This window comes from Merops nubicus, unplaced genomic scaffold, assembly GCF_000691845.1.
Source record: "Merops nubicus isolate BGI_N331 unplaced genomic scaffold, ASM69184v1 scaffold719, whole genome shotgun sequence".
In the NCBI taxonomy this organism is placed as follows: domain Eukaryota; kingdom Metazoa; phylum Chordata; class Aves; order Coraciiformes; family Meropidae; genus Merops; species Merops nubicus.
In genome coordinates, this window is record NW_008628788.1 from 74,689 (window position 1) to 95,217 (window position 20,529).

Sequence of the window (20,529 nt, forward strand, 5' to 3'; positions counted from 1 at the left end):
TACTAGCCCTCCTTTCCTTACACTTACTAAGGCTAATTACAATCCTTGCCTTGGACACTACAATGCAGACAAAATACCATCTTCTCAGACAATTCACACACACACAGCTGCCAGCCACATCTGCAGCTGGGGCCCCAGCTAGATGGGATTGAGGGCATAGTTTGGGAGCTAAGGATTTACACAAGGGCACGATCCTGAATTAATGTGACACCGGAGAAGCACGAGGAGTCTCTAAGGTGAGGCAGACAGGAATGCTACGCAGCAGACCCTCTGGCCCTCGAAGCACTGCCTGTGCATGGTTTAGGAGGCCCTTCTGCAAGATCTAGAAGCACACCTGAAAACCTGTTCAGTTTGGCAAATGTGTTCAGTTTGGCAAAGCCTACGACGGCTGCACCCCCAGTGCTACGGCTCTTGCCGAAGCTGACAGGGAAATGCTGTACTCCTCCAGCACAAGGCAGTCACTAAAAAAAACTGCAGGTCTTTAACAAAAGTGAACAAGAGCCACAGCATTCATTTGTTCACCTTTAATATGTTTTTGTGGCCTATCTAGTAGATTTTTAAAAACACAGTTCATTACCATCTTAAAAAAAAAAAAAAAAACACAACAATAAAGTAACCCAATGCCGCCCCTCCAAATATTAGTTTTTAAAGTTACACATATATACATACAGTTACAAAAAGGAAAGAGCCTCAAGAGTTCCAGTACCGAAACACAGATGCCTTTAGTGAGATTAGCGTGTAGCGTCACTGACCTGAAGCCTGGAAAGCCACAGAACTCTGTTAAAATCAACACAGGATTTGTCACACTAAACACGCCTTCAGTTATTAGAAATCTTGCCTGTCCACAACGAATTCCACGTACCTTCTGCTTGGTGAATACAAAGTGTTCTAACATATTTACACTCTGAAGTTCAAGCCACAGTGTAAAAAGGATACATCTCTTTGGAAGTTAGGACAGTTCTGTTACATTTTTGGTGTGAAGTGCCGCAGAGCAGTGTTCTTACCTACACCTGTGTTGGGGGGCAAAATGCTCTTCCTGCCAGTGTAGTGCTGTACAAACTCTACTGCTCTTGAGAATTTCACTCCTCAACTCCATTAGACCAAGGCTCAACTTCCAGAAATGCACATTTTGATGGAGTCTCCTCCGGGGCTGGAGTGTGCTCCAGTGGGAACAGCTAAAGTGGCCTCAGGGCCTGGCAGGACTACAATGGCCACTGATGCCTGCACCAAGCCTGTGCAGAACCACAAAGCGCAGCCCACCTCTTTGGGAGCTTTCACCACTGTAATTTTTATTAGATCCATCTCAGAAGTGATGATAAGAGACATCTTAAGCCTGTCATCAATACAGACCTTACCTCACAGATGGTCATTTAGGACAGTATGGCCTAACCGTAGCCTGTGTCTGGCTTCAGAGAGGGTTGGGGGTGGAGAGAAAGCAAGGAAGGAGACCACAATTAGACTAGGCTGCTTATAACTACACTGCAAACTAAGACTTTGAAAAAGTGACTGAGCGCTGCCATTTTTTTTTTTTTCTCCTTAAAAATACTTTATTTCTCATCAGTACTGTTAAGGTATCCTTAACAAACTCAAGACAGACAGCACTGCTTTTCTCTGTAACTCCACCAGTAAAAACCACTTAGGCCTCAAGGAACTGAAACATCTGGGATCTTCTGCATTCCCAGTGGGATCTCATGATCACCTAAATTTTTTCCTGCTTTACTTTTCTCCACCTGAGCTCCAAACTCTAAGCATTAGCTTTCTTGTCAGGGCCTACCTTTGTTTTACTCCACTTAGAGTATTTAGGATGCTTTTCTTTAAACCAAGAAAGCAAGCAACTTCACATATTGCTGGGATTAAGATAGAAACATACAAGGTGAACATTTCTTTGGTTTTGTTTTCATTTATACAACCAGATTAAAACAACTACAGTTGTTTGTGCAGGACAACCTACCAGCCTCTCTCTTTCTCAGGCAGAAAACAGATGCCGTATTTGCTGACAAATCTGGGTGGTCTATTAAATGAAAAGGCAAATTACAAAACCTCCTGTAATTGTGCCACTAGACTATTCAGTATGGACCAAAGCTTTGAGGCAGTCACATGCTGCTTCTCCTCTTTGACACAACAAACAACCACCTCAGCTAATTGTTTCTGATCCTTTCTGGAAGACTTTAGACACAGATGTGTATTTGCTCTCTATAGTCTAGCTGTGTTGCTCCAGAGTGACATCTGTAGACTAAGTGAAATTTCTTTTCTGCTGAATCTCTTTTCCCTCCCAGGCAAATTGCTGGGGAATTTACACGTACTCTCAACAGGTCATGTGCACTCTAAGCCAATGCATTTTCTTTCTGCCAAGCTTATAGTTCTTCTGTTTGTATTTGTCTTCAATGTTTTAGAAATCATTTGGAGAGATGCCTTAAGTTGGAGATGTACTAAAAATTATTTTAGCAGCAGGTACTACTGACATAGTGTCTTTGTAGTTCTGCAGATGCCCTAATAAACATTAGGGGAAGAGCTTACTGTGTAACATCAAGTGGAGGAAATCAGCAGCCAAGGATGGCAAAATCTCAGTCTCTGAGGTCTTGGGCTAAGACATCCTGAATGAACTTGAGCGTGCGTTGGTAAAGGAAAGCATCCTTCTTCTTGGGCTTACAAATATTGAGATGATTCACATCCACTGGGATAAGTTCTCCAATTCCTAAATCTGAAAAGGGGGGGAAAAAAAATAAACTTAGACTGAAAAGTACATGTTAGTGCATTAGCAATTTCTCTCCCAGAAGTAACTTTTCCTGTCTTCAGTTTAACTGTTTTGTCTTCATTATTTTTAATTAATATACGTTATAGTCAGATGGAACAACACATTGCTACAGAACCCACACTGGTAAACCACTGGGTTAGAGTTGTTCTGTTGAATATACAAATGTACATTTCTCTATCATACAGACAACTGTGAAGAATCAAAACTTCATTTACCAGCACCTGACTGACAGCAACGTCCTGACTAAAGTTTAAGCATTGATATGAACAGTTGTAGGGTTTAATCCAGGTTATCTAGATTCCAATCACCACTAACTGCCCATGTTCCTTATATAATACTTAGAAGCAGAGGTTAGAAATGGGACTAGAATGAACCTGAAACATGCCACAAATCACTACATATGTTTCCAGGGAAATTAAAAATTTTAATTGCTTAATTATGGAACACAAACATCCCATTTTCAGCTACTGATTTTGTGGCACAGTACAGCATTCATTCTTTCCTGTCAGCTATCACTACTAGTGAACTTTCCAGTTAGGATGCTGTGACTGCCATGTTCCAGTTTATCTGTTCATTCAACCTCCTGCGAAATCCTCTGGTTTTCTTGGAATTCCGCATCTTTAACCAAGTAAAATGACAACAGAGCAGGATGAAGGTTTTCCTGCATGTGCCCAAGCATGCATGTTAGAAACAATGAGTATACTGCCTGGGTTTTGAACAAAATGAGTGACATGCCACTGAACTATCACATATCTTCTAAAGATGAGCTCAGGTGCTGCATTGTGTGTCATCTCCAGAAGAGGAGAAATATGCTACAAAATTGTAAGAGCACAGTGCTCATATGTGCACTCTATTATCTAGCCCTCTTTTTATGTTGTTAAGTAATAAAAACAAACCAAGACAGTTTTTCAGTCTTCTCCAATAAAATTGCATCAGCAACGTTTTTGTGAATAATTGCCTCTTGAGAAGACATATGCAAAAAAATACTGCTAAGTACTGACTCAGGAACATAGGGATGTATAGTCTGCAATTTTCAGCGAAACTAGCCTTGCACTTAACTTAGTGGATTTAGCTGGTGGCAAGCCTTATCTAAGACACAATAATGCAACTTTTTCTGTTTGAGGCCTTACAGGTACCTTGGCCAGTGCAGAAGAGGGGTTTGCTCAGGGAAAACCTGAAAATGTCAGACTTCAGACAGTTCTCCAAGTTGAACACCCATAAACAAAGCAAGAGTCAGAACTGCCTGCTTTTCCCTTCTACAAAAGGCAAAAACATGGAGAGAACTCTTCAGGAGGCAAACTCGATTGCTTGAGGACATGAAATATGGCAGATAAAGGATTCTTAACACTAAAAAGTAGCTTTGTGACTTTTTCCTTCTATTAGCATTTTACTCATTTTCTGTCTTATTATTTAAAGGAGGAAATAGTTGGAATTTGCAGGAGCTTCTGAAACAATCTACCTATACAAGGATAAACAACAGTTACTCATAATTACAAAGGAAAGAACACAGCAATGTAACATTGTACTAGGGTCTATCCTGCATTTTTGTAGTGAACAAGGATTACTAACATTGAGAAAAATCCAAACAAGCAATTGCTATTCTAAGATAAACATAAGCTGCCTCTGGTCTCAGCAGGGAGACCATACTTTAAACTCAGCCAGAAGTTTAAACAAAAAAACCCCACAACGTAGCATGTATTTCTCTAGGTCTTCCTACCATGGCATTTATAACCCTTCCTCACTATTGATGGTTACCTGAATACAGACAAAAATGAAGTAAGTTAAATGCCTGCTTGACTTACTTGCTGACTCCAGAGGTACAACATGCAGTTTTAGCATGCTGCCTATGTGTGTGGGTAAGGTTTCTGCAAAACTCAGCACGGAAAATTTCTTGTCTTTGGCAAACGATAGGAAGTCATCGTTCAGCTCTTTAAGGGCAGGAGAATCTGAGAAAGAGAAACATAATTTTTGCAGTATTATCTTGAACATAAGATTTGTCTGGTGAGATTGCATTCCTAAAGAGACGTTTTGGGAAAATTAATACTCCAGAAAAAGGAGTAGCATTTTGTTTGTAAACCCCTCTTCCAGCTATCATATGCAACAACTGCTCATTTTTACACAGTACTAAATTTGTTGACAATTTTGTCCAGCACATGTTGAGTTACTACGTTGCTAAATGGCCCAAACTACTCTTCTATAAATTTGTTCTGACTCCTTTTTTTCCAGTTACCGAGAATTACTTGCAGTAACTCAACACACAAGCTGACACAGAGGGGTTGTTGTTTTTATCCAGCTGTCTCTGACAGCACGATAAAAAAGGCATCATGAACAGCTTAGCGCAGATCCCTGTTGTCAAATGGAAGCAAGGCGAGCGTACCCTTGCTGAGTTCTTTAACCTCCACAGAGGGACAGAGAAGATATCTGGCATTTATAGAATATTCAGCCAGCTGGGACCCATGGTGAGGTACGCTATAAAATACGATTCCTCTGGTGTTGTTTACAATTTTATCCATTTCTGGATTCTTGGAGGCATCCACCAGCATCTTTTTGACTAGAAGACCTGGCAACAGAAATGGAATTAATGCACGGATTCAAACCACTGTGAAAACAACAAACATGCTATGTTATCCATGAAACAACTAACCATATTCTTGCCTCAGTTGATTAGTCCTTAGTTTGTCAAATATGTAAGATTAAGTTGAAAACAACCAAAGCAAACCTGAGGAGGCATTAAAATAAAATGTCAATGAATGATGCAAATCCAATTTTATTTTAAGTGCTGCTAAGGACATTTACTATACGCCTGATCATGGAGAAAATTTTACCTCTGGATTCCCATTTACATGAGTTTCAATTCATTGTGTTTTTAAACCAAGGCAGTAAAACCCAACAGCAATAAAAATCCTTTCAAAATGGATATACTACTGAACAGAATACATTAAGAAATGAGAAATCTGTTCTCAATTTTTAGATGCATAGAAATTTCTTTAGAAAAACTATTCTGAATAATTGCATTTCAGACTGAATTTGGCTAACAGCTTATTCTGGACTAAACAGCAGGTAATTACTTTGTACCACCCAGTCAAAGCGCTTACCACCCATGCTATGGGACACCCACACCAGGGGTCTGTCTCCAATCCCAGCAGCTCTGAGCTTGTCAAGAAGCTCATTGCTCCTGTAAGCAATAGACTTCCTGCAAATTAAAAACAAACACAAGCATGAGGAAGCGTGGTGGTAGGTTAAAAGGCAGTGTTAAAACAGAATGAATTTTCAGTACTGTGTGTTTATGAAAGAGAATTAGGTACATAAAAACAGTAACTGCTTCATTATTGTTGCTACACTGATAAACGTCAAAAGCTTTTGCAAGGTTGGCTTCACAAGGACAACTTCTAGCTAAGTTTGGCTTCTTGATTTTGCTAGAAAGTTTTATTTCAGTTTCACTCACCACTCATTTCCCTTAGCTTTAGTGCCACAAATCTCCTTATGGGTTTTTATAGTTTCATGTACATGTTGTAACAAAATTATGTTTTCTTTTTATGAAAGCATCATCAATGCTAAAGAACTTATCTCCTGAAACAAGAATATACCTAATGTCTGACAAAAATGTACTTTGCTAAGCAATGTTCAAAATGTGAAGCAATGTACAAAATAGGAAATTAATAATTAAATGCACGATCAACCAACACATTAAAACATTGCAGATAATGTCTGTTTTGCTTTCCAGACAACAACCTCCAGATGCTTTGTGCTGGGATAGTATAAAAGCACAACGATCTCCACTTCATAAACAAAGTGACCAATTTCTGGAAAGGATAATCTACATGTTAAGTGTTGAAAATTAATCTGTGGTACAACCAGAACAAAACCAGTGCCAATTCCCAATTCAAACTTTAGAGTGCAACTTTGCTACTCCTTGCAGCATAACAAGAATTAAACATAGAAGACTCTTGGATAATGGAAACATCAGGATATTGGGGTAACCACTGTGTAAAGTTTAATTCATCTCTATTGGTTCTCAGCAGTCTCACTAGAAGTTGCTTTTGCAAGCCATAAGAAAAGGAGCCTCAAATGTGTCGTTTCAGCTCAAATACTAGGCTTTAGGATAGCTGAGGGACATAAAAATGCACTTTTGAAACTGAAAGTACACAAGTTGAATCTACAGTACTAGTTACATGCTTAAATATCTGGGTAAGTCGAACTCAAATTACTAAGCCTCAAATCAATTCAAGCCAAATAAACTTTACAGGCTCGAAGTATTTTCATATTTTTAGACTGAACATGTTTGGAGGTAGCATCTGCTTCTGACCTACCCCGTTCATGATCAGCAAAAACACAATCCCTCTGACAAGGGCAATTACACTGTCTGACCAAACCAGAAACAGTTGCTCTATTTTATCTATTAAAGACTATGAATGTCTTTCCAGGGATTAACACTTCTTGAATAAAATCATATGCTTCATTTTATTGTGACTATAAAGTCATAATATAGTGATTTTTTTTTTTTTTTTGCTGTGCTTATGAAGCATTACTAGGTCATTTTAAGTTTAAAAAAATATTCCTCTTAAGATAAAAAATTGTTGTTATATTTACATCAACTAATAGCATAATTTAGTGTCTCCCCTAAATACAAAGTGGAACAGACTAAGAATTTAGGAAGTTGCCCCAAGCAGTTATCCATGATGCTAAAAGGCTCAAGCATACCATGACTCCCTAGTATTTTTCCAAACCTGATTTTCAAACGCAACAGGAAAAGTTAAATGCACTGTTTCACACTAGGATCAGCTTTACAGGTCTCCCTCCTGCCCCCTCTAAATCGCAGGCACTACATTTATTACCTGTGAGCCTCAACAGGACATTTTGCTTTCCAGTCACTCAAATGAGTGTCATACTCCACAGATATTATTCTAAGGGCAGGACAGTCTGAAGCCAACCATGTCTAAATTGAAAAAAAGCAAAACCAAAAGGAGCTTATAACTGAAATACTTAAACTCTTGCAAGCAATTTATCAGCAACAGAGCAAAGATAGTACTATAGGGACAATATCAAGCAAGATATTTGCTCTTCAGTTAATCCTCTAATACATCTTACACTATTATTCTTTTATTACATGCTGGCAAACTCTATCCTGTTACCCAGCCACACAGCAGGCAAAAGACGGAGACAGATTACTGACTGGTGGATTCCTGGCTCCCTCTCCTGGGAGAAACAAGACTTGCTAAGATCACCAGGAGGACTGATCAGTTTAAGTTTTACAGAGACACTTTGGTGGTTATAACACATGTGAGTTGCCTGAAGCATTAACTACTTATCTATCATCAATAAGTAGCAATCTGCAAAAATTGAGGTAGTCACACACCAATGTAAGAAAGTATAGTTAATTGAAAACGTAATTTTATGTATCTTTTCTCAGGATCTCGGGAATAACATTTCATCAAAAAAATAAAAGAGAAAGCATGAGGAAAGCAGCCATTGCTTCCTCTTTCATTAGCAGGGGAATAACACTGAGAGCATTAAATTTAGCAGGATTTGCCTTTGCAAAACCAATCTGTTCAAAATTTCAGCTATAAGGAACTTGGAGAACGCTACTTGTATAATGGATTACAAGTCATTTGATTCAAAAAAGGACAGATGCCAGAGAGTGTAATTCGAGATCCTCTGGAGAGCTCTCATAAATGAGAAAACAGCAGGCACATCTGAAAATGTTATTGTTTCTTTACCTTTGGCCAGCACTGGCTGTAGCCCTCTCCCCCTTCCGAAGCCTTTTTCTCTAAGTGCTGGTCAATGTCTTGCTGCCGCCAGGTTTTAAACGCTGCTCCCAAAAGCCCATGCACAAAAAGAATGTCTGCTCTGATGGGCTGACTGATACAGGAAAAGGAGTTTTTAAGAGATACATGGTACATAATCTTTCAGCATATTAAATTTACACAGAACTTTTAAACTAAGAGATCCCAAAAAGCTATTTCCAACACTACATGTGATTCTTTATCTTATGAGCAACATTTAATGAAATTTCAAAGTGTACTCAGACCAAGACAAATAACAGGCATCCCCCAGAAGACACATATAAAAAGAGGTACAGAAAGTACTCACCTCACAGTTTGTATTTTTCTACAATGAAAACCACCATTCTCTCCAGCTACTGTTAATGCAGCTTAGTAGTTTCAGCTTTATCAACAAATTAGAACTTCCCTGTAACCTGATTAACACCAGCAACCCAGGGAATAGTTGCTACTAAGTGACATACCAGGCTGAAGACTGTTTCAGTCCTAGATACACCATCCCTATTAAAAGAAGCTGAAACTGTAAATTTACTACATCTAAAGCCAACCCATGCTGCTGCCAGCAGAATGATTACAAGGCCCTGTGTCCCAAGACAGCCAGTAAAAAGGTTGCAACACATCATCTCATGGTTTGTGTTTGGATATTTCCATGCAGTAAAGTAACACTCCTTCCCTGGCTACAGACTGCTCCCAGCACGTCTGCTGTCCTCCCACTTGAGAACCTGAACCCAGTCTTCTCAACCCATCCAAGAACAGGCAGAGTGGGTGACTTGAATACAGCAGCACTCTGATGACAACTTTTCCAAACTTTTGTACTTGAACAGTGATACAAGTAACTCAAAGTACAGCATCTACAATACCTCCTTCTGCTTTACCTGCTACGATATTGTGGATGCAAGACATAAACACCATCTGGATACTTTTCTTGCACTGTGTCCCTGTCCAGATTGGCCAACGCTCTGGATGCATGAGAAGACTGAATGACATGTGGGGATTTCATCACTTCAGCAAGTACAGAAACCCAGCCTACATTGGAGAAAAAAAAAAAAAAAAAATGTGGCAGGTTAACCAATCAGAAAAGTCACCATTTAAAAAAAAAAAAAATTCAGAAACATTATCCTTCAAAATTTACGTGTGAAAATAGATGTTAAAACTTTAGAATGGCAACATAAAAAAAAAAAAATTAATTATTTCAATCTGCCCTCTTTAATCCAGGACAGCCAATTCTAGGTAAGTGCAACCTCCAAAATGCAAATATCCAGGGTGGTGAGAAAGCAATGTTACTTTACTACTGTTCAGTTTATGATCTGAAGGAGAAACCCTTCTCAGAAGAAAAAGAAAGTGTATCAGCCAGTCAGTGCCGTTGTCAGAGAACAGGCCTCAAAATCACAGCATGGTAGGGGTTGGGAAGGGACCTCTGGAGATCATCTAGTCCAAATACCCTGCCAGAGCAGGTTCACCTAGAGCAGGTTGCACAACAACACATGCAGGTGATTTTTGAAAGTTTCCAAAGAGGGAGACTCCACAACCTCTCTGAGCAGCCTGTCCCAGGGCTCTGTAACCCTTACAGTAAAGAAATTTTTCTTCACATTTAGGTGGAACTTCTGTGCTCCAGTTTGTGTCCATTGCCCCTTGCCCTATCACTTGGCAGCACCGAGAGTGGCCCCATCCTCTTGACACCTGCCCTTTAGACATTGATAAGTATTGAGAAGAACCCCTCTCAGGCTTCTCTTCTCCAGGCTGAATAGACCCAGGTCTCTCAGCCTTTCCTCATACAAGAGATGCTCCTGTCCCCTAATCATCTTTGGAGCCCTCTGTTGGACTCTCCAGTAGTCCATTGTCTCTCTCGAACTGAGGAGCCCAAAACTGGACACCGTACTCTAGATGTGACCTCATTAGAGCATCTTGAGCCTCTTTCTGTACGTAAGATGCAAAAAAGACAGAAAAAATAAATGTCCCAGAGAGAAAATGAAGCTTAAAGCATTGTAAGGACACAGAAGAACAACCCACAGGAATAATGGCAGGTGGAAAAATTGATGCTTTCTGTGAGAGTACAGTAAGTTCTAATTTTAAAATCCACTGTGTGAAAACCTGTTTAAGGACTTAAAATGTCCTCACTATTCTAAAAATAGTATACTATCATACCTAAGAAACATAAGAGACTTAATGAAGGAAACCCTTAAATACGTTCCTCAATAAAATTTTAAGTCATAGCTACCTCAAGAAAAAAAGACACATTATTATACTTCACCTAAGATGAAACATAGAGTTCCTTAGACCTGGATGGGGAGATACATAGACTACTGAGAAATACAAAGGACTGTCTTTCATACACACACAGACATATATATTTCTTTAAAATACCAATAAATCTTGTTGCTGCTAGCAAGAGTACTCTATATATCTCTATTACATTAAGGTCAAGTTCATAAATAAAACCTGGAAAGACTTTGAAAAGAGACTTTCAAAGAGATGCTGATTTGACCAATACAAAATAATTTACTTTATAAGCACTGTTTCAAAATCATGCACAGTACACTTGGGACAGCCAGTATGTTGCTAATTCAAGATAGTTCACTATGGAACTAGGAAAAGAATGAACTGACGTGTAAGTTTTGTTTAAATGCAAGTACCTTTGAGAACTATCAAAAAAGTATTTTTTTAAAAGAATTATGTTTGTAAATTACATTTCCAAGCAGAATAGATGTTCACTGCTGTGCAAGTTCTCCTCAAGAAGAACACTATCTAAAATGTCTTTAATCTAGTTTCAGTTCTCCAGACACAATGAAAGACTGCTAAGCTAGTCTGATTAAAACTACCAAGGTCTCTGGTTTTGCACTTCTCTTAAATGAGCCAATATGAAGGGTTAAAAATAGTGTTCCGAATCCTTCTGCCCCCAGACACACCATCACAGCTACTACACAGTGCATCAACACTTCTTCCCCTCTTCCTGTGCCAGCAGTTTTTGCAAGGAAAAAGAGCCTCAGAGGTTCTTTGCTCTTATGCATCACTCAGGAACAAAGGGAAAGTCTTATCACCTGTTGACCAGCAGCATCCTACTGCTCATCTCTGGAGTCGAATTCACCATCTAAAATACCATTTCTACTGAGAGCTTTGCACCACAGAGCTACTGACTCTTCTGTTACGATCTCTTCCTCTACACACAGGGCTTTAGCAGTCACCATAGGAATGTCAGAATGGTGCTAGATCTCAGATCAAAAGCCTCTGCAGTCCAGTTGTCTTTCTTCACTACACCCTCTCAGCTTCCTGCAAACAGCTTGGCTTCTGCATGTAGAGCTGTATGGATTTCACACACTCCACAGCCCCCTCCCCCCCATGAATTTATCTAATCGTTTTTGAAGCTTTGTAAGTCTTCAACAATCAAAATGTTTTGTGGCAAGTTTTACTTTGGTCATGTACTGTGTGGGAATATACATGCATACATTGATTTATTTGTTCTGCCTCTTGATAATTTAAGGTGTAAGAACCTCAAGTCTTGCATTATGAGAAACAGCAGATGACTATTCCCTCTTTGTCCTTTGCCTTCTCTACACCACTTAGGATTTTATAAATCTCCATCATACTCTCCTTCTGTTGCCTTCTCCAAACTAAGTGCCTTCATCTATGTTATTTGTTCTACCACAGGCATTCCAAAATTTTTATCACCCTCATGGTCTTTCCCTGTGCCTTTGCTACCTCTCCTTTTTGCAACAGGGAGATTAAAATGAGGCAGCCACCAGCATGGATGTATACAACAGCATATTGATATTTTCTGTGTTTTATTTCTTTCCTAATAAAACATTGGGAATTATTTATTTGGTACAGAATTAGAAGGAATATTTTCATTCTGATATTTACAGTGTATTAAAAAGGGGGCATCAGAGCAAGGCTCTAGCAGAAGTTACTAGCCTAACACCAAACAAGGGAGGGCAGGAAGGCATGTCTCACTTTATACCAAAAGGTAAGGAACCTGTTCCTTTACAAGACTAAAATATAGTCAATTTAAAAAAAGAAATCATCTACAAGGCAGAAGATCTGTAAGAGTAGGAAACTCAAAACGTTTTTGTCAGTAAGGTGAACCAAATATCAACGATGTCCAAAACTTCATCACCAGACTCAGAACACCTCTGTAGCATTGGCATGTATAGACAGTATATAGGAGTTAATCCACACCATCTAAACTGTCTATATTTTTTTGTTTAAAGAAAACCCAATAACATCACCTCCCCATAAATATAAAGAGCACACCACTGCCATGGTCTGCTGCATTTTACAAAACCACCGAGTCCTTCAAAAAGTTTAGAACAGAGTCTGACAGCCAGGCTGCTTGCCCTTGCTCTCCTTTTACCTGCACGTACTATGGAGGAATGCAGACGTTCATCCAAAGCCATATTTCCAATAATGCGAATTATGTTCCTCTGTATTTTTGCTGAATCTTTTCGTAGCTGGTATATCCTCTGTAGTAGCTGAAGGCCTCCTTTAGCTTCAATTTTATCACAGTGAGAAGAAACCTAGCATTGTACAGCAAATACAATAACAATAAGCAGATGTTCTATAAAAGGTTTTTTGAGATGCTGTTAATTCACAAATAAGAGAATATGATGCAGAGCCCTTCTTACATATAAATTCTTATTAATCTAGGGTTTACTATGCCATAGTTGATGATGAAGTAATTATTTTATATGCTAAATGCATGATTTCTATGCATTTACAGCCTGAAAGATGCTGAGTACCATCAGTCTACACTCCACATCTGAGGGAGAAGAGATTGCTCTCCATTTGGCATGATCAAATTTCAGCTAAAGTTCAAGAGTCTGAACAGGACAATTGTCTCCATTTGTAAAAACACTATCTCAACCAGAGATGCTTGTCTTCCTGTTCACCACCTAAAATGCAATCATCATTTGCAGCCCTACCCAGGAAAGACTTGATAAAGCCCTACCCAGGAAAGACTTGATAAAGCCATCTGGACTTCAGGCATTCTTTCCTGATTTTCTGTGTCAGAGCTGCCCTTTTATTTCTTGAAAGATACACACAGGAGTACTACAGGGGAACTTATACAGGCTAATTAGAAACAATAACAGAACTTACATACACTTCCCATAAGAAAAAAGTTCTGTTATGCTGCCTTCCAATTCACATCAGTCTCAGCTGTCCGAATATCGTTATAGAAGGGGTAAGGTGTAAGGGAGAAAGAACAGTATCTCCTTCCCCAGGTATGAGAGAGCATTAGAAATGAACCTTCATAAATGCAGCTTTTTCAGTTGTAAAGGACAAATTACCTTAGAATGTTGTACTAAAGCTTGCAAGAAAAAGAGTTCCACTGTCTCTGAAGGGATTTTACTCAATGTCTCACAATATGGAAGTCCATTTCCACCAAAACACCATAAGCCTCCCTGAAATGAGAATCAGTAAAATTTATACTACATTCCAAATAGCTACATAAAACAAGCATTTCTAAACTAAAACACTAAGCATGTAATGATCTATAGAAATTGCTATAAAGAGTGCACAGCGTGCATGCATTTTTCTAAATGTACAAATTACACAACAGTACACCATGAAAATATCTATTCTTTTTAACTGAAAATTTTAAATGGATTTTCAGTCAATAGTCCTCATAGTCTATTAACTGCGAAACATAAAATAAAGGGGGAAATTGTAAGATTTTCGTTTTCTTAATGAATGTCTTAATTTAAGACTGTTTGCTTAAGCATAAAAAAGTAAGAACCAGACTCCATCTAGACTTCCACAGCTGCAAAAATAAGAAGAGGAAAAAAGGTCTTCAGCACACAGCATAATCTCTGAAGACTGGTCTCTCTCAATCATGCAGTGGGAAGACCAGCATAACCTCAATAAAGTAGTGATTATCAAAATGCCTCCATGTGTGGTGTCTTACCAAAGCTCCCCTTGCAGCAAGAACTCTGACTGTGAAAAGGGTAAAGGAGTCATGGTGTAAAAATACTACACATAATTGTGTCATAGGAAATAGTTATTGCATTCTGAAATCTCTGAATAAAGCCTGCCAAGCATCATTACTAAAATATGACAGCCATTTTTATTGTTGCAACTTACAAAAACCCATCATTTCTGATTTTAAAAGTCACAACTGTTTAATAAAGGAATTAAATGCATAAGAGATAATGGATGACACAGGCATTACAGTTATAATTTTTAAGAACTAACTACACTTCAAATTATGTTCCTACAACTGCTTATGAAGTTGCTGGACAGAGTTGAAGAACGTGTAGTTTTCAAGTCCAAACAGAGCACTGCCCTATCCCAATTCTGGTGTTGGTAACAGTAACCAGTTATAGGGAGGTGGTTCCACCTGATATAACAAAAGTTTCCTTGAAAACTTATAAACAAAGTTTCCTGTTTAAAGTGTGCTAAAGACTTACCAGCTTGCTAGTAAGACTTAACAGAGGTTTAATCATCTCAGCAGTGAAAGAATACTCAAAAAACAGTAAGATAAAATAAAATAAAAAAAAAAAAAATAAAAGCACTGCAAGGGGAAGCAAATGCAGTGGACAAATTGTTTAAATATCTGCTTTACGGGAAGGCTTGTTCAGTAAAGATATCTTTCACTAGGCCAACTAGTACAGCTGGGAAAGATAAGCTTTCAAGCAGAGCATATGCAGAGAGATTTTACTCATGCTGTATGGTCAGAAAGTCTCTGTATTTCTCTTCCTTTTATAATGCTCAGAAATACAGAAACAGATTTCTATCTTTGAGCTCTGCAGGAACAAAGAACCCAAAAAGTTCTATTCTGCAAGTGGGAACTCACCCTTTGTGCAGCAAGAGTCTGACTACTTTCACGTAGAGCAAGAGACGTGAAGTACTGGACACATGGATCTAGATCAGTCTGAGGTAAAGACACTAACAGCAAGCGCAGTTCATCTTCTATGGGATAATCCTGTGAGAAGCAAGGGCAAACAGCTTTTAGTCCTGCTCAAAGCATGAAGCAAAACAAACAGAGAAAAAAAGATAGGAAATAACAGAATCAGCCACATTAATAAGGCCATAAAATACAAACCCTGGACTCGAGTGCTCTGCAACTTCAGTTTAGTAAGTACACCAGTCAAGAATTTGGAAACTGATAATTCTAAACCCACCAACTGAGTGATGAAAAACAAGCTTTAAATTTTATGCTTTGGTGGCCTTATTGTAATAGGTCCAGAAAGGCAAAAGAAAAGTTCCTCTTGGTACAGGAAGCTTCGGGTTCACCCTTAACTACACAGTAATTTTGGTGCCACTCTGCTAAAACTAATGCATAAATTACTATTAAAAAATATAGACAACATTTATTTTAATCTTTTTTCATCAAAATATTCACATAGATGTTTGTTTAATAACCCAGGGTAGGTAACAGGAACACAGATTCAACAAAGGAAATTTATTTGCCCGCAGCCACAGAACTTGCAGTTACTCTAATCCTTGCTACAATCAGAGATGGAAGCATATCTGATGTGCAGAGCAACACTTGCTGCCACAATGATTTGCTTCAACTTCCTAAGCAGCAGATTGGGAATTCTCAGCTTCAATCACCTGGCAATCATACTGCTGTAAAAATAAAGTATCTACAGGGGCATATACTAGTGCAACGTATTACTACTGCAGGACTGACAGGTAATGTCATGTAATGTGACAAAGAAAAGAAAGCAAAAGCTGAGAATATCACTACCCATCAAAGCTGGTTTTCAGAGTTTTGTTGGTTAAGATGTGCAGGTACTTGCTGACAGGGACCTTTGCCAGCAGTCATTCTATTAGCATTACAGAATACCTCTTATACTATGCTTTGTGTGCCAGTTCTGCTTACTGAAGAAGCTGATATGATGACATGATTGCTCAAACCAGCACACAGATGCTTACTAATTGACATAAGAACAAAGCAAGGTGAGATTTGTCCAACATAGATTTGTTGGCACACAAAAGCTGGCAATAAAGAGGTAGGCCTGCAGCAGGCCTAGGCATAAAGAAAATAAGGCTGGTAGAACTCACTGTAAGTAAAGAGGACAAGGAAGATCAACATCTCCACCTCAGAACCTCTGGAGGCATTTTTGGAATTTAAGACAGATTACTTAATGCTGTTTCAGATGTTACATGTTTATTTACCCGATTGTCTTTTACTGTATCAAAGTACAATGCATTTCAGCAGCTAAAATAATACTTGTTGAATTTTGTTAAGACAACCATTCAATTACATCTAACAAGTACTGCGATAACTGAAATTAAATAAAACTTAATCAAGCTAATAACACTGAACTTCATCTCCAGACTCTTTCTGTAACTTCTAAATTCACGCATAAGTATATTAAGATGTCAAAAGGAGAAGACAGCAGAATTTTTGGTGAAAGAGACAGTAAACATGTCTACATTAGTGATTTAATGGGCTGGAGGAATTTTTCCAGGCAGCAAACCTGTCTTGCATCTGCACTTGGGAGTCACATGGTGCACTCAAAATGGTTTCCCTACTTATATAATCAAGGTTACAGCTGCATGCCAGAGCACTGTCTAGAGCATCACATCAGCAGTGAAGATGAAAAGGCCTCCAGGAGAGTTCTCTGTGCATAGGATTATGGCAGTATCAACAAGGTAATTTAGGATGACTTAATATAACACTGCTTTGCACTGCCTGTTCCTAAGGTACAGACAGGCAGCACCTGCATTGGGCTTGTAACTGGCTCCAACTTCACTGCTAGTAAACATGTAATGCTGAAATGCAGTCTAAGAATAGTAATTAAGCAACCTTCCCATCCTTTCTTCTTTCCATCTCACCATTAACTAATGCAGAGATACCCCAGGGGTGTATCACTAGATCATAGTTTCGTATTTTGATCTTTATGTTACTATTTGTTAGTTACTTTAGAAGAACTCCACTTTAGTATGATTACTAACAACGAAAGGGCTAAAAAAACCCAAGCAAATATCATCTAATACATACTTTTCATTTACTTACATTCTTTATTTTCGGCAATGGTGGTGGAGGCAGGAAAAAGCGAAGGTCGATATCTCTGGATCGAGCCAAACCTATGGCAGTCCTTTGGTCACAGGTCTGGGCAACTGTACCATACTGATAATCTGTAATACAAGAACTTCAGTGTTAGGGTTAAAACTAACATTAAGTATTTCATTTGGTTTTAAATGTAGTTTCTGATATGCTTTGTTAATATGCTTGAAAAGAGAACTCCCCTCTGCAATCTACATTAAAAGCATCTGACTTTGTAATCACAAATTCCAAATGCTGCCAAGACACAGACAAAAAAATTTACTTTAAATGATAAAAAAAGCTACGTTTCAATAAAACTGTTAAGAGTCACAAAATCAGGTGACCTCAGAAAAGGCAGGATAGCACCAAGTACAGCTTTAAGTAGTCCTTCCTTACTGAAGATACAAGACAGACTTTCAGTTCCCCTACTGAAAGGAATCCAGACTTAAACAGTAACTATTGTTCCTTTCCAAAACCTACCTACTTTATAGCTGGAGAAACTGAAAATTACATACTGAAATTAAGTTGAAAACTGCAGGAAAAGAAAATATGAAGTGGATCAAGACTTATTTCATAGAATTAGTTTCCATCCTTGTAACAATTCCACAACAAAAATGGCAAGCCACCTAAAATAAATGTTTCACAGTCACAGATTGACCATCTTTTTTCTTTGGTGCAGATCACTTGCAGCTGCAAACTGAAGTCACTGAAGCAGTGCTTTGGACAAGCAGAATACACTATTTACTGTAACAGGTACACTGGACAATTTGGTCCTGGCTGTGGAAAGTTCACATGTTTTCAGTCACTTGGACTCAGTTTGGAACATCAGGTTAAAACAAACAAACAAACAAACAAACATTTCTATCACAAGATAGGTGGCAAGAGTAATTAAGAGCTTGCAAAACATCCAAATACTACAGCAGTGAGCACTACAGAGAAAAGGAGATAATAAAAAAGTAACTAGATTCCCCAATTACTGGCCATCCTGTGCACTGATCACCTGCTGTGGGACAGTATTGTCCCACAAACACAAGACACTTTCACTAAATTAGTACACATAGCTTCAGTTTTGGTCCAGCCTATCTTCCAAATGTTTTCCAACACAGCTTTTTGACGTAAACTGCTGGGGTAATTAACTAGGGTTTTACAGAGGCAATCTGAAACAAGATAAATCCCATGGCATGAAAAGGTCCTCAACTGACTGGATTACCAGAGTAACGAGAGTCAAGACTGGAGTGTCACTTCTATGGACTAGTGATGGAAGGGGGAGGAAGACACACACATACACCACCCCCACCCTCTGGGCCTTCAAGGATATTCACTGCTAGAGGAACAGGGAGGACTTATTACTACCAACAATAGGATAAAAAATAATGCTCACACGGACAAGTTCTCTACCTCTAGTTTGTGATCACTACCTATTAGCTCTTAACCAATTTTTATTAACTGAACCATGGTCTTAAACCCACTCCACTCCAGAGCCTTATAAAAATCACTGCCAGAACTAGTGAACTTGTTAGCAGTTCCAACAGAAAAGCCAAGGCACTCATGAGCATGAACAGCTCTCCCAACACCAGGGCAGCTGCTGTGATTCTCTGGTGGGGACACAGAGCCCACACTGCAGACACACACTCTCTGTCTCAGGGTATTAGGAAAGAAGAATTGCTTGAAACGTTTTAACCAAGTTTCAAAACATATTTACACTCCTTGCAGCTACTAGCCTTTTTTTGTGTTGGTAGAAGACCTGAAACAGCTGAGACTATCACATTTCTGGGATCAATTAGGCTACATCAGCATACATTACCATGCCAGTGACTGTTCCTTGCCAGGTCTTGCACAGCCTGCAGTCGGACCTCCTTGTCCTCTGACTGACTTCTCTTTAAGAGGAGCCATAAGGCACATTCATGATCTTCCCCGTCAAATGTGCTGAATTGCTCTTTTACCAGCAAACAAATAAAAGCCAACTAATTATTAGTGAGCATTTTAACAGTCACATTTCTTGTCATTGAATAAAATAAAAGTTTCTTTTAATATTTGAACATGTGTCATTAACAGTAATTTAGAGTGTAATGTTTTAATATTGAATTATCGCAGAATGGCACTAGTAAAATATTGATCCTTAAATTAATAAGATGTTTTTGATTAATTTTAGTGGCACCAAGTTGGTATTTCATACATTTATTACACATACATGTTCTGTTTGGCACTTACCAACCACAGGTGCTAGCTTCCAACAGGAGCTAGAAATGATTAGCTCCTCTTGAGGCTCTAACCTTGAACAATTAATTTCATAGCAGCACAGTGGATGTATATATTGTTATAAACATTTAACAGGGAGTTAAATAAGAACAGATAGTATAGCTCAGGAGGACAGTTTCTTACAAGAAGTGAAATTCTTACTCCAAATTACTCTAAAATGCAGTGACAAACTGTTACAAAAAGACTCTGCTGCTTTCAGTTAATATTGGTAATTCTGATGAAAGTATAGCATACTTTTCTTAAATGAAAGTTTGAGAGTATTGTGTCCCCCAAACAACTTTTGCACATGAAACTGGTATCAAGTATTAATGTCTTCTGAAACAAGAATTAAAAAAAAAAAAAGCACACCTCAAATCTCCTCCTGATCATCACTTTCATTTACTTTAAGAAAAGAAACAGTTTTGATACATCAAAAAAAAACTAATATTCTACATTAATACAGAAGATTGTAGTAGTATTACCACCATTTCAAACACAAAATATGTTAAACTTGTAAGAAAAATTATTTTACTGTCTAAAAGGCTTGGTTTAATATTTAAAATTAGTAATCATAGATAAACCCATGCTTTCAATACTTACCATGAAAAGGTCTCCGGAAAATTTTAGCTTCTGTTTCTAGAATTTTCCTCACAGCTTTATGGATTTCTTTTCTGGCTTGGTATGTGATCCCTATGAGAGTATTTTTAGATTACTGGAAATCTGAACGACAGTTCTATTACATTATTTTTCATATATATATATATATA

General features: G+C 38.4%; 1 protein-coding gene across 1 annotated transcript; it reads right to left on the reverse strand.

Moving 5' to 3' along the window:
* Nucleotides 1-2,412: 2,412 nt before the first annotated feature.
* SERAC1 (serine active site containing 1) lies at nt 2,413-20,452 on the reverse strand (the record flags this gene model as incomplete). The annotated part of the gene is made up of 13 exons (XM_008946745.1): nt 2,413-2,701; nt 4,558-4,701; nt 5,133-5,315; nt 5,851-5,948; nt 7,591-7,691; nt 8,473-8,614; nt 9,411-9,561; nt 12,884-13,046; nt 13,818-13,931; nt 15,323-15,451; nt 17,495-17,616; nt 19,329-19,460; nt 20,363-20,452. Coding segments are annotated over 13 exons (1,706 nt in total), but the record flags the coding sequence as incomplete, so codon positions are not given.
* Between the last annotated feature and the right edge of the window lie 77 nt (nt 20,453-20,529).